Below are 13642 nucleotides of genomic sequence, written 5' to 3'. Positions count from 1 at the left end.
AAACCAGACCTGGAGGCCTCACGACGCCGCGATCCTCCAGCGTCCCCTGTTGGGTTAATCTCGGCGTGCAATGGGCATTTAAGTACGCCGCCCCGCCTCAAGCTTAACCTTGGATTAATAAGGAATAGACAGACTAACACAGTTTAGCTCGACATGTCGGGGCTCAACTTAATAATATTCATCAATTATCAACAATCAATTCAAATATCAATCTCATAAAATATTATCAACTTCAATATCTTCCAATTAAATACCATCAACTGATTTATAGCGCATCAAATCAACTACAGTTTGATACTCTACTCAATACTCACACAGGTTTCTGATGAATGTTTTCAACAATGATAAATATCAACATCACAGCGATTAAAATAATTATTAAACGACTCACCCTACCGTTGATATGGCAAATATCATAAATCTCTACCTCTTATTGGATTGGAAAACATCACACACCAATAGAACCAAGATTACTCAGTGATAACTCACTCACACCAATGGAATCCAGATTACTCAGTGACAAACTCACCTTTGAATAATAATTTGTAATAAACACTCACACTCGAACTCAAACTACCCCGATGAAGTGTGGGTTAAAACTAATTCTAACTCGACGATTTTTAGAGAATTGGTTCTCACAGTCTTAAAGACATCTGGTTTCGATCATCGACCACTCGGGGGTGGCTTGACTTGACCCTCGTAAATATTCCAAGTTTTATGGGTTTTCTCAGAAAAACTCTCGAGGTCTGTTTATAAAAACGTATTTAGTAAATTACTCGAGATTAGAAAACGATGTAAGTATCAGGGATAATATTGCCATTCCCTAAAGAAAAGTGAGAAAAAAAAAATAAAAATTACGGTGGAAAACCTTGTCTTACACTTGTATTCTTTGTATGGTCATTGGTTGTTGAAATATCGATGATCAAAGACAAAAGGATACTATTTTATTTAAAGTCAGATATCTCACCGACAAATTGACGTAAAAAGAATATGGAAAAAGCATATTAAAGATAAATGAACATGCTATCCGGCCTATGCATTAACATTAACTTAAAAAAAATCCCCACCTCCGTGGATCAAAAACAAAAACAAAAATTTTTTTTGCGCTATTACTTAGGATTGCGTGATAACCGTAACACCAAAAAAAAAAAAATTGCCAAAAGATCTAAAAACTAAAAACTTAGGGCTTTAAAATGTTTTTTCTTAATCTAGATACATATGACCGTTTTTCGATGAGTTACAGCCTTTCAAAAATCACTAAAAAATTTAGAAAAATGTTTTGTTCCTTTAATTTTTTTGGAGTAGTGAATTACAAAATATTTTTTAAATTTTATTCGTTTTTTATTTTACGTGATAGAATAATTCAATCATAAGCAAAACTGTGATCTATATTACCTATATTTTTCGAATCACGTAAAAAAAGTTTCAATTTTCATAACGGTGTAATAAAAAAAATCTACACAAAAACTCACTTATCGCTTCTCGCAACTCTTCATAGACTTCACACGAAATCAACGGCTGCTTCAACTCCCGAAAAAACAACTTGAGAGTCCCCGCCAGCACATCAACATCCATTCTGTGCTTCTCTAAAATCTCCCATCGGCCGCAATTTATTTCAAACCGAATGTTCTGAACCACTGCAAGATTTGCCGACGCTCGATACAACCCCACACTCGTGATATTTTCCGGTTCTTCGATAAGTTTCACAATACGAGTGATTACTTCCGGTACAGGATGCTCCTCATCAACTAACTCGTCCAAAGTGTTGCCAAAAATTGGCTCGTTTTTGATAATTCCTTTCTGTTCGAGCAAATCCCGACTGGATCTCTTCTTAAGCAATTTGCGGAGTTGCCACAGTGGTCCCATGGGTTTGATAGTGGAAGGCAAAGCATGAAAAGATTTTTCTTTTTCAATGAAAAGTTTGGCATCTTTGGTCGAACTAAATTGGAGCCAGTAAATGTTCTTATCTAAATCACTCATTTCCAATGTTTTTTTAGTTATCATCTTAACTCCTTTTTTCATAGATATGTTGGGTTTTATTACTATTTCTTCGTCTCCTTTGAGGAGTTTTAACTCTTTGCCATCTAACCGAAGAGTGTCCTCTTTGCCAACTTTCACACAGTGCCGCTCATTTACAAGTTCCAAACCTTTAACTCCTTCAAAATCAAAATGACTTTTTTCTATTTTCTTTCTAAAATTTCAAATGAGAAAAAAATTAAAACCAACTCTTTTATCTTACGTTACTGTAGACGAGTATGTTTTCGGTCTCGTCAATTTAACACTGGGTTTTCTGAGAGGCACTGGTTCTTCCTCCTCTTCAAACACCGGGAAATTTTGCGGTTTGTTACTACAACTCTCATCTTTGGGGCCACTATCGATTTCGGTAAACAAATCCTGCAAATAACGCTAATTACTATACAAAACAAACGGAAGTGAAGGTTACGAGATAATATTTTTTTAGTCTAAGCATTAGTTGAAATTCTACCTGTAATTGTCTTCTTTCATTTTCAGGTAAAGTGTTGAATTGGAATGAATTTCTTGTCATTGTTTAATTGGGGAACACATGATTACGGATTGAATAACTTGGGCACTGCGCCCGCTTGTTGTGATAATGATAAGGTTGATAACATGTGGTTGCCCCACTCTGACTAAGAGGAGGCGGAAAAGCGCGCCAAGTAAAAAATTGACGGGAAGTGGACACAAAATAGGGGACAAAAAAGAATTAAAAATAAAATAAATAGACAACACAAATAAACAGTTTGTTGTATGTCAAGTGCATAACTGTGGTTTAAACTATTACTGGTATTTGGTATTGAGTTTCATATGTAATAAATTGCGTTTATCTTTGCTTGCAGTTGGTGTGTTGATAAACAAGAAAACGCGTCCTTGACAGTTTACACAAAATTAGTTACATCTAATTTTTCGAGTTTCTGTGATAATTTTTTACTTTAAAAAACCTTATTTTAAATATTAAATAATAATATTTTTCCAATGGCAATAAGTGCAATGTTTTATGTTAGAACGTTAGATATTTTTTATTAGAAAATAACAAAATTTTTGATAATACATGTACAAAAACAAAGATCAACATTACTCTACTTCCCAGTGCTTCTTCTTGTTTTAAATTTGCATATGTATTTTGTAAAACGTAATAACTTTGTAGGACCAAAGTACTGTATTATTATAGATATAGATTATAAATAAGATTTTTTGATAGAACCACCTACAAGTGGTATCAATAATAATAACATTTATGTTATCAGAAATTATTTTACTTATCAAAATCTTCTACACAAAAATAATATTTCCATCTAAGTATATCGATGTAGCACTGTAGCAGAGTAGTAGATACTTTTCCACATTCCTACAGAGAAATTTTATGTTACTAGAAAAACACTAGAAAAAAATGTCTTATACAACTATTTAACCTTAATTCATTTTTTTTTCTGTCATACGAATATATATATGTATATATATATATAATGTATATATATATATATTTTTTTTTTCGATTTATTTTCGTAAAGTAATTACTTTATGCAAAAAACGCTTAGTTCTATACTTTTTATTTACCCGGTATATTTTTATTAATTACAACAAGATCTCAACAAAACCTGTAAAAACAGTTCTTATTTTTCGTTTAGGAGTTATGCAATGGTGGGTTCAGGGGAGACATTTACATTAAATTAATGATTAGTGTAAAGGTCTCCCTTTATAATTTGAACCGCCGTCCCCTATACAAGTAATTTATTACATACACGGTGAATAAAAAGTATGAGACCAAGCATTTTCTGCATAAACTAATTACTTTATAAAAAAAAATAATTTGTGCAGTGTAAGGTGCTATAAAAATGCGATCGTTTTTATAAGAATAAAATTTTTCGAAATTTCTTGTAATTTTTGAGTTTTGCAAAAAAAGAAAAATTAAATGTAATATACTGTTACAATTTTTTTTAATTAAAAAATGACTTCTAATAAAATAAAATTGTTTTTGAACCAGTAGGTTTTTTTAATAAATTCTTAAAGTTGCGTTCCGAGCTCATAACCAAGATTTTCCGAACTTAACCGAAGTAGTCGTTTCATGCATTTGGTCGGTTTTTTGTGCTGATGCTTTGGAATAGTTTCGAATAGATCAAAAAATCCAATAAGAACCTATTTTCTTCTATTAGTCAGAAGAGACTTGTTTAGGATATTTTTAGGAGGATTAAGTTCGGTAGCAGGACATTTCGGGTTTAGGTGATGACACTGCTCATAAAGTGATTAACTCTGTTTTCAAATATTTCTGGAATTATTTTACTAACAGAAGGACTAAAAAATAACAACGTTATATATAGTATATAAATAAGGTTAATACCTACGTATTTATTATTCTATTTTATATCAACATATCAAAATTACAATGTGGTCTTTAGAAAATCAAAAAAAAAAAAAGACTAAAGAACGTAAAATAAACTCAACAAATGAAATAGTACAAGTTAGTTACAAAATAAAGGAAGACTAAGTTTCGCCTTCAGGTAAATATTTTATAAATATTTTTTTTTAATTCTTCATACAGAGTAAGGCAAGTTTTATCGCGGTCCATATTAAGGTATTTTGAAATAAAGTAAGCGTGATATTAAGCGAAAAGAACAATTTAAATAAAAAGAGTTTGTGATCAAATTTTAACCAAAAAAGGTTTATCTCTCAAGAAACGAAACATCTGGTGATATATGTTCAGTTTTATTAGAAATCGTAAATAAGCATCAGCTTTACGATGGACTGTTTGCCACTATGCTATAATATAGTAAAAATTCATTGATGTAGTTATTAAAGTGCGATTATTATTATTATTGAAATTTGCCACAACTCACAACATTAAAATTACCCTGTTTTGCATAAAAATTACAAAAACAAACTTGTGCCATAAAACAATAGTATATTAAGTTATTAGGAGTAAAAGTACTATATTATCCGCAAACGATTCAGACTGAGAGTAAAGAGCAACACTATAATTAGCAAGAACATGAACAAAACAATCAGATTGCTTTGCAACTAATCAAATTATGACAACTCTTATAAACAAACATCACGCGTCATATTATTAATTTAACTATTAACTAATTAATAGACATTTTTAATAATTTTTGGATCATTCTAAATAAAAAACCGTTTGTTATGACTTATAAGACAATATAAGACTGAATTGTATGCATCGAAGTTTGGATTGTTTATGCTGAAAACGTGGATTGATTATTAAAAAGTATTGTTAAGATGCATGACGTTGAGATTCTAGCGATAGCCAAAATATTCTTACAAGTAGGTATTCGCAAGATTTTTAATTTTTTGCAATTTTGTACAGGGTGCTGCATTTTGGATGTCCGAGTAGGGAATCTCCAAAACTAAGAGGTTTAGCCAAAAACGAGTATAACATTCTGGGGCTCATTTTTTGAGAAAATAATATTGGTTAAAACCGCATCCCACGATCGTCTTTTGTTTTCGACTTATAGACAAAAATTGACATTTTAGCGAAATCTAAAAAAAATTCATATCTTCGTTATTATAGAAGACACAGATTTGAAATAAAGACATTATAGAGGCACTTTTTTACGTAGAATTTAATAATGTAGTTAACAATTTTTTTCATTTGTTTGTTTAGCCATAATAAAATAAACTTGTATTTTTTTATATGGGAATCATAGATGGCTATGTCATTTTTAAAAAGCTTGTTTTTTTTCTTATCTAAAAAATATATATTTGTAACAAATTATTATAATACATTTTTAGCAAAAAATTATCTTTGATTTTTGTTTGCAGTTGGCCATAAAAAAATGTTGCATCTTCAACTAAAAAGATTTAAACCATATTATTCAACCAGTGTCTCTACTGTAATATCATTTTGCTAATATATATTTTTTAGATCAGAAAAAAATAAGCTTTTCAAAATTGCCTAAACCGCCTATGATTTCCATTTAAAAAAATACAAGTTTATCTTATTACGGCTAAACTAATGACTGAAAAAAAATGTTAACTACATTATTAAATTCTTCGTAAAAAAACGCCTCTATAATGTCTATATTTCAAATCCATCTTCTGTAATAACGAAGATATATTTTTTTTTTAGATTTTGCCAAAATGTCAACTTTTGTCTGTAAGTCGAAAACAAAAGACGATAGCGCCGATGCGGTTTTAACCAATATTATTTTCTCAAAAAATGAGCCCCAGAATGTATCACTCGTTTTTGGCTAAACATCTTAGATTCGGAGATTCCCTATTCGGACATCCAAAATGCAGCACCTATACATGACAGTGTACGAATTTTTAATCAATATTATTATTAGCACTTAAGAAAAACTGCAACAAAACAATAAAGGAAAAACATAATTTTATGAAGTCTTGGCCAACGGTTATTTGTTTTAGAATATTGACAAGCGAATTTTTTATGCAAGTCTATGTAAACTGACTTTAAGATAAACTAGGAAAAATTATTTATAATAATTAGTACCTAATCATCCTGATTAGTGATTATCCAGCTAATAGCTTTTTAGTTCTTAAGGATTTAAATTCCGATTTTTTACACATTCTGACTTTATGTACACAACTCGCGCCCCATAGAAAAATTTCAAGTAAGATAAGACACAAAAACATGAAAAAAATGTTAAAAAAATTGTCTCTGTCAAAAAAATTTATTTTGACATTTATTTTTTGACATTTGACATTATTTATGTCTATTTAATGATGATACTGATGATCTTGTATATGATTTTTTATAATTATTTAATAGAGATACAAAAAATTTGCGAATAAAAGTCACAAGTAATGTTAAACAGATTTACAATTTGGGCAAAAAGTACTCCAATATGATTTGGGATTCATGTTTCAACTTGGAAAATTATTTTTCCAACAGAAATAAATAGAATCAAAGAGCAAAATTTAAACCCTGATAACTTTGAAATTTTTATATGTAGAGTTTTCTTAACATTTTTTCCATGTTCCTGCCATTTTTCTCTGGGGCACGAGTTCTGGCACACACTGTATTTTTGTTTATGTGCTATTTTCATTAAAAAAAATAGTCCATAATTTAATTAAAAAAAAAATTGTTTTTCAGTTACTTTTTGAACTAACTGTAAATAAATAAAAATCTATGATTTTACAAAACATAACATCGTTATACACATATTTGCTTAATCAAAAATCTACACGTGAAAAATAAAAATGTAATTACCGCTCACGTTGACGTGAAAATAGCTGTAAAAAGCAATCTAATGTGTTCACAAGAGGATTTGTTTTGATCATAAAGTTTAAAGTGCCACAAAAATATTGTCCACTTTCATTCTGCTTACCTTATCAGTACTAAAGTGATAATGACTTAATTCAAAATAAACTCATTACTACTTACCACTTAGATCGCATTATAAACAAACCAATAAACCGAACACATAACAAAAGTGAAATTCATAATATGTAGGCATCTACGTCACTAATTTTCGTTGACCAAAATTTCCTCAATGCATTCCGGTATGAATAATTCTTCCGGTAGCGCTTTATTAGTATCACTAATGGCCCGGAATGAATCCGTCCTTGAATTCTCGTACCTCACATTCAAAAACCTCCTCTTCATCCCAACATCTGAACCTCAACTCCCTCCTCCACAATAGCACATCTTCGGCCAAATCCTCCGGCTCCAGCCACTCGTAGACCACCGGCACGACCTGCAGCCTCTCCACCGCGTCGCTGAAACTCACCGACACCCTGCACACCTTCCCGAAGTTGATCCTCCCTGCCATGGGGAAGAAGTCATCGTAGCACTCGACTTCGTATCGCAAATCTTTAAGCCACTCTTGCACGCACCGATTCCACATCGTGTCTGACCGCATCCGTCTTGAGCAAATAATGAGCTCATTGATAAGAGCGGCGCTCCCATTTACGAAATTATTACTCATCCCGGGATAATTAACTTCAATTAAATACTAGCGACTTACGTCATCTTTTTGGATGTTGATGTACCAGTCGGATTTGCTCTTGATTAGGTTAGTGCGGGGGGTGAAGCCCGACTTGTTGCTTTCGAATCTCACCACTTCGATGCCACATTTTGGGTTTTTTTGATCGATTTTGGCCAATTTTTGGTTCATGGCTCGCCAACTAAATACTGAGACTGATAAGATAAGCGATTCCCCAATCTCCCCAGATTGATAAAACGGAGGAAATGCTTGTACAGGCAATTTTTAAACAAATAATTACTACTGGATTTAACGATGTAAATAGTTATGGTGCAACGGCCTTTCGACAATTTTAATTTGTTCCAGTGAAATGCAAATTGACATAAATAGTAGAAAAGAGTACGCTGAAAAGTTTTTAAAACTTTCCCGCGATATCAGCATTATACAGTGTGTCCCTGGATCGGTGACTCTTGTAAAAGATAAAAAATTCTAGATTTTAATTTTAATTTTTTGTGGTTTACTCCTGCTAGGTTAAAGATTAATTTCTAATTAATTTTAATTTAAAAAAATTAAATATGCCTTGGAAATTTTCAAAAAAACTATTTTTCTGAGTAAAGTGCTTTTCATGTGGCACATACAACAAAAAGTTATTAAGTAAAGTTTTTTAGAATCAAGTCCTTATCCTAAATTTCAAACTCATCGACTAACTATGATTTTTTTTCAAGATAATTGCTTTTTATCAATAACAAATACGTCTAAAGTTATTTAGTACTAATAATCTAAATATATTTTTTTATTCGTAATAAAAGAACTGTTAAAAATAAAATTCTTTGATTTGTGAATAATATGTTTGTTTAAAAAAAAATAAAAAATCATGATTTTGAAATTTGGCATACGGGCCTAGATGTGGATTCTTGACAACTTTTCTTTAAAAAATTTTGTCGTATTTGTAACACAAAAGGCACTTTACTCGACAAAAAAATAGTTTTTCAAGCATACTTGATTTTTCAAAACTAAAATTATGTTAGAAATTAGTCTTTATCCAAGCAGGACTGAACCCTTAAAGATGAAAATTTAAATCTAGATTTTTTAATTTTTTACAAGAGACGTTTCACCTATTCAGGCACACACGGTATACTCGTATATAAAACAATAAACTCTGAATCATCAGGGTCGCACTGGCTCTAAAGATATAAAAAGATATAATAGGAGGAGCAACAACCTCAAATTTTAAAATAATTTGATGAGACACACCCTGTATCTATTAGGCAACCTTTAAAAAATATTAAAAAAAAAAAGAGTTTGGGTAATACTATATTACAACTCCGAAGAGAAATATGTCATTACGAGAGCTTAGATATATGACCGAAAGACGTAGTTTTAAGATTTCACAGAACACGAAGGTGTAATAAATTCCCACTGAGATTTATATTTTTTTCAAAAATGATGCATTGACAGTTGCTGTGCAAACAAATTACATTGTAACCTTGGTTATCTCAAGTAAATTACTTCCCGACCATGACATACAATGACATATTTACTTAAGAATCGGCAATCGGTATAGTGATTATGAATAAATAAAATTTCATTTTAAACATTTTAAAAAAGAAATATGTAAGGTGTCATATTTAAAAAAGAAAGATACGCTTACTTAATTAAATATCAAGTAAAATTAGCGAAAAATTTAACTTAAAGGATGATTTTTCAAAATATTTGTAAAAATGTAGACAAAAAAACTTAATAGTAATTTTTCGTTACGTGTTATACCTAAATTACCTTGTAAATTAAAATTACAGATGATTCTCTTACAGCCTTGCTACTCCAGTCTAGCCCTGTGAATAGCCTCTTTATTGAACCACCACTGTGATGAGATTTAAAGCGCAGAGAAAAATAATTATAAGTCCAAAATTAAGAGAAAAATGAACTATTCTTTCCATTGAGTTAGAATAATGAAGTTTTAATTATAGATTTGCTCGTTTCAGGTGAAGCAAAAAATGTTTTTCCTTTGCAGTTTTAGCGTAAAATCAATCCGAGAGCATCCTGTATAAGAAAAAATTTGTCGTACATGTGTGGTTTATTACTTTGTAACTATGTCTGGCGTTCAAGTACTTAAATAGATTTATTAACTGGTATAATGTGCAAAGCGTAATGGCCTACCTAAATTTTTACTGAAAAATGCCAAGTACCAATTATAAGGTACCAGAAACACCAGAAAATTTTTACATTTATTTTTTGACACTTCACCTTTTTTATGTCTATTTATTGTTACCGATGATCATACATACAGGGTGAGTCATATATAACAAAGACCCTAACCGATTTTCAGACGCAACCCAAAATACCTTCTCAGATACCACTATGCGTTAATTAATGTACTGTTTGAAATTTTTCAAAGATATAAACATAGATACATGTGATATCTTTGACAATTTTTATAGCTATTGACGGTACAGATTCAGCCACAACATTTTGTGACATTCTCTACTTATCAAGATCATGTCAGTTTTTTAGTCGTTTGAGTACATTTTGAATTCAAGGCAAAAAGAAAGTGAAATTTTTGACACTGTCAAATTTAACTAATGACATATCAACAACTACTTTGACTTCAGACAGTATTTTTCTATCATTTTAAAAAGTTTACTGTAAACTACCTTTTACTCTCGTCATGACTGACATTTGAAAATTCCTTTTCTTGTTTTAAAAATTGCTAATGAAACAATTTGTCTGTCTTTGGAAATTTATTAATTGTACTAAGTGTAATTAAATCATCGGTTTGATCTGCTGCTTACCCATTATTATGACACAAACCACTATTTTCGAAAGTAAATTAGCCAAAATGACATAAACATGACAAGAGTCAAAAATGAGGTTATTGATGTAAAGGTTGTTTTAGAGTTTACATTATGAAAATGACAATACTGCCCGAAATTTTGATTTCGCAACTGTACCAAAGGCAAAGTTGACTGTAAGAATGTATCGGTCAGGGTGTTTATTATAAGTGAATCAGACTGTATACAGACAGCTTCTTTGTTTTCTCTTATAATAGCCTGTAGCAAAAAAAACGTGTAAAATTATTTTCCAACAAAAATAAATAAGGTCAAATTGAAAAACTCAAATCCCCATAATTTCCAAATTCTTATCGATAGAATTTTTTTCCATATTTCTGGTATCTTATCTTACATGGTGGCATTTTTCTCTGAGGCGCGAGTTCTAAACCACCCGATACAAGGTGTTTCACATAACTTCACGAGTAACAGCCATACTTTTTCTATTCATATGATATGTATTAAAATAGAGAGTGGTTGTGAAACTGTTAGACATAATTTTACAGAATGTTAGATCATGACATTCCAACACACCAAAAGTGTTTTGTAGCTTTTTCATCATCACTGAGAAAAAAATCAATTCGCTTTCTCACAAAGTTTATGATGGTAATTATTTCAAGTAACATTTTTGATTTGGCAACATTGACTATAATTCACATACTTGACTATAATTCACACCCTTTTATAGTCAATTATGATTCATTTCCGAGCGGCTGATATAGCCTTCACCTGAAACAATCTGGTATCACATACTAGAAGGATTGACAATAATTCAATGTTGCCATTCGATTTTTTGACACAATAATTTGCAGTCACTCGGTATACAGAGTGAGTCATAAACAGGGTGCGCCAGAACTTGCGCCCCAGAGAAAAATTTCAAGATAAGATACCACGAACATGAAAAAAATTCTCTCTGTCAAAAAATTTTGACATTTATTTTTTGACATTTGACATTTTTTTGTGTCTATTTAATGATATTAATGATTTTGTATATGTTTTTTTATAATTATTTAGTAAAGATACAAAAATTTTGCCAATAAAAGTCACAAGTAAAATTGAACAGAATTGCAATTTAGGATACAGTTTCTTTGTTTCCTCTTCTAATAGACTGTAGCAAAAAAACTTGGAAAATTATTTTTCCAACAGAAATAAAAAGAGTCAGAATGCAAATTTTAAACTCTCATAACTTCCAAATTTTTATAGATAAATTTTTTTAAACATTTTTTTCATGTTCCTGGCATCTTACCTTATTTTGTTTTCTGGGGCGCGAGTTCTGGCGCACCCTGTATAATAAAGACCCTAACCGGTTTTCGGCCGCAATCCAAAATAGATTCTCAGATATCACTATGCGTTAATTGATGTACTGTTTGAATTTTTTAAAGAACTCAAGCCCCTGAGAAAAATGCCATGTAAGAACATGGAAAACAATCTTAAAAAGATTCTATCTATAAAAATTTAGAAGTTATGAAAGTTTAAATTTTGCACTTTGACTCTATTTCTGTTGAAAAAATATTTTTTTTTGTAACTCTCTCTAATGTTATTTGTGGCTTTTATTGGCAAAATTTGTACTTTTACTAAATAATTATAAAAAACATGTACAAGATCATCAGTATCATTAAATACTGACATAAAAAATGTCAAATGTTAAAAAAAAAATTTTGACAGATAGAATTTTTTAAATATTTTGACAGATAGAATTTTTTAAATATTTTTTTCCATGTTCCTGGTATCTTATCTTACTTGAAATTTTTCCCTGGGGCGCCACACTTTGTAAACAAAGATATCTATGATAGCTTTCACTGTTTATATAAATTGATTTAAATAAAGTAATAATCTATTTTTTTAATATAACAAATTACGAGTATGTATTGTGGGTTGCGTCTAAAAATCCATTAGGGTCTTTATAATAAATGACTCACCCTGTATAATTTCTTCTTGGGCAAACTTTTATCATATTTTAATATCTTGATCATCAACCTTTATTCCATTATTGCTGTATAAAAAGTCTTGACCTGTTGAAGAGTGTCAAAATTTAAACTAAAAAAATGAAGGAACTGTAAGTTCCTGTTTTTATGCAGTTTGTTTTATAGTTTTCGTCATGCTATACCTCCAAAAGATAAGCCAAAGCAGTTATTCCGGTAATGACTAAAACATAAGCTTACGTCAGTCTCTTTCTACCTACTCCTTAAAGGCAACAATTGGATAAAATAAATAAGCTTGACTTTTGTCAATTACTCAACTTACTTTTATGACATCGACTGTATTGTATCGTGATCTTTCCCTCGTTGAAAACTTCGTCCTTCTGATAGCCACCGGACTTTGACGCAAACTCCTAAACCTTTCGTCATCGAAGGAAATAGACTTTCTTCTGGTGAGTTTCGGAGAAACACTTTCTTTGATTTCAAAGTGTTTGGCTTTTTCCTTCTGTTTTAGGAAGAGATCGTTTTTCTCCAAATCTAGGTGGATTGGCACATATTCCAACGATATGGATTTTTCCTTTTGAAGTTGCCGACGTTTGGGACGAACTCGGGGACTTAGTGGCGTGATCGATTTTAATTCGTCGGTACTTTTATATTTCTTAGATGTGAAACTTTTCACACGACGCAACATTTTTACCGTAACTGTTTTTTCGACAATATTTTCACTTCAACATTGTTTGTGTCATTTCCTGATAAGAATTGAGAGTTTATTTCTTATCAGGAAGTGGGTAAATAATTATTTTAAAATTGCCCGCAAAATTTAAAACTGGATTTTGGCAGCAGAGCTGATTAAAACAACTTCAATTTCAAATTCTCTTTTACGAATTCTTAGGGCTCATTGACACAAAAACAAATTTCAATTTTAATTCGAAATTAAGTCGAACAAAATATACACGGTGAGTCTTAACTTAAACGCATAAAC

The 13642-nt window shown here is 30.8% G+C and overlaps 1 protein-coding gene across 4 annotated transcripts in view; it reads right to left on the bottom strand.

The window, feature by feature from the left end:
- LOC123008963 overlaps positions 1–13420 on the bottom strand; it is a 17760-nt gene extending 4340 nt beyond the window's left edge. Inside the window, exons 1-4 of one of the 4 annotated variants that reach the window (XM_044405042.1) lie at positions 7959–8088; positions 7572–7857; positions 2240–2394; positions 1473–2191 (exon numbers count right to left, since the gene is read on the bottom strand). In XM_044405042.1, the coding sequence (XP_044260977.1) occupies positions 1473–2191; positions 2240–2394; positions 7572–7857; positions 7959–7963 (1165 nt within the window). In that variant the 5' untranslated portion in view covers positions 7964–8088. Of the gene's footprint in view, positions 1–1472; positions 2192–2239; positions 2395–2485; positions 2774–7571; positions 7858–7958; positions 8220–12985 lie in introns of those variants that run through there. The other 3 variants (XM_044405041.1, XM_044405043.1, XM_044405044.1) reach the window with 3 other exon arrangements.
- Positions 13421–13642: the final 222 nt, after the last annotated feature.

Source organism: Tribolium madens, unplaced genomic scaffold (assembly GCF_015345945.1).
Source record: "Tribolium madens isolate multiple individuals breed KSU strain unplaced genomic scaffold, Tmad_KSU_1.1 Scaffold_71;HRSCAF=194;Tcas5.2_LG6, whole genome shotgun sequence".
In the NCBI taxonomy this organism is placed as follows: domain Eukaryota; kingdom Metazoa; phylum Arthropoda; class Insecta; order Coleoptera; family Tenebrionidae; genus Tribolium; species Tribolium madens.
This window is presented reverse-complemented; position numbering and strand designations above follow the sequence as displayed.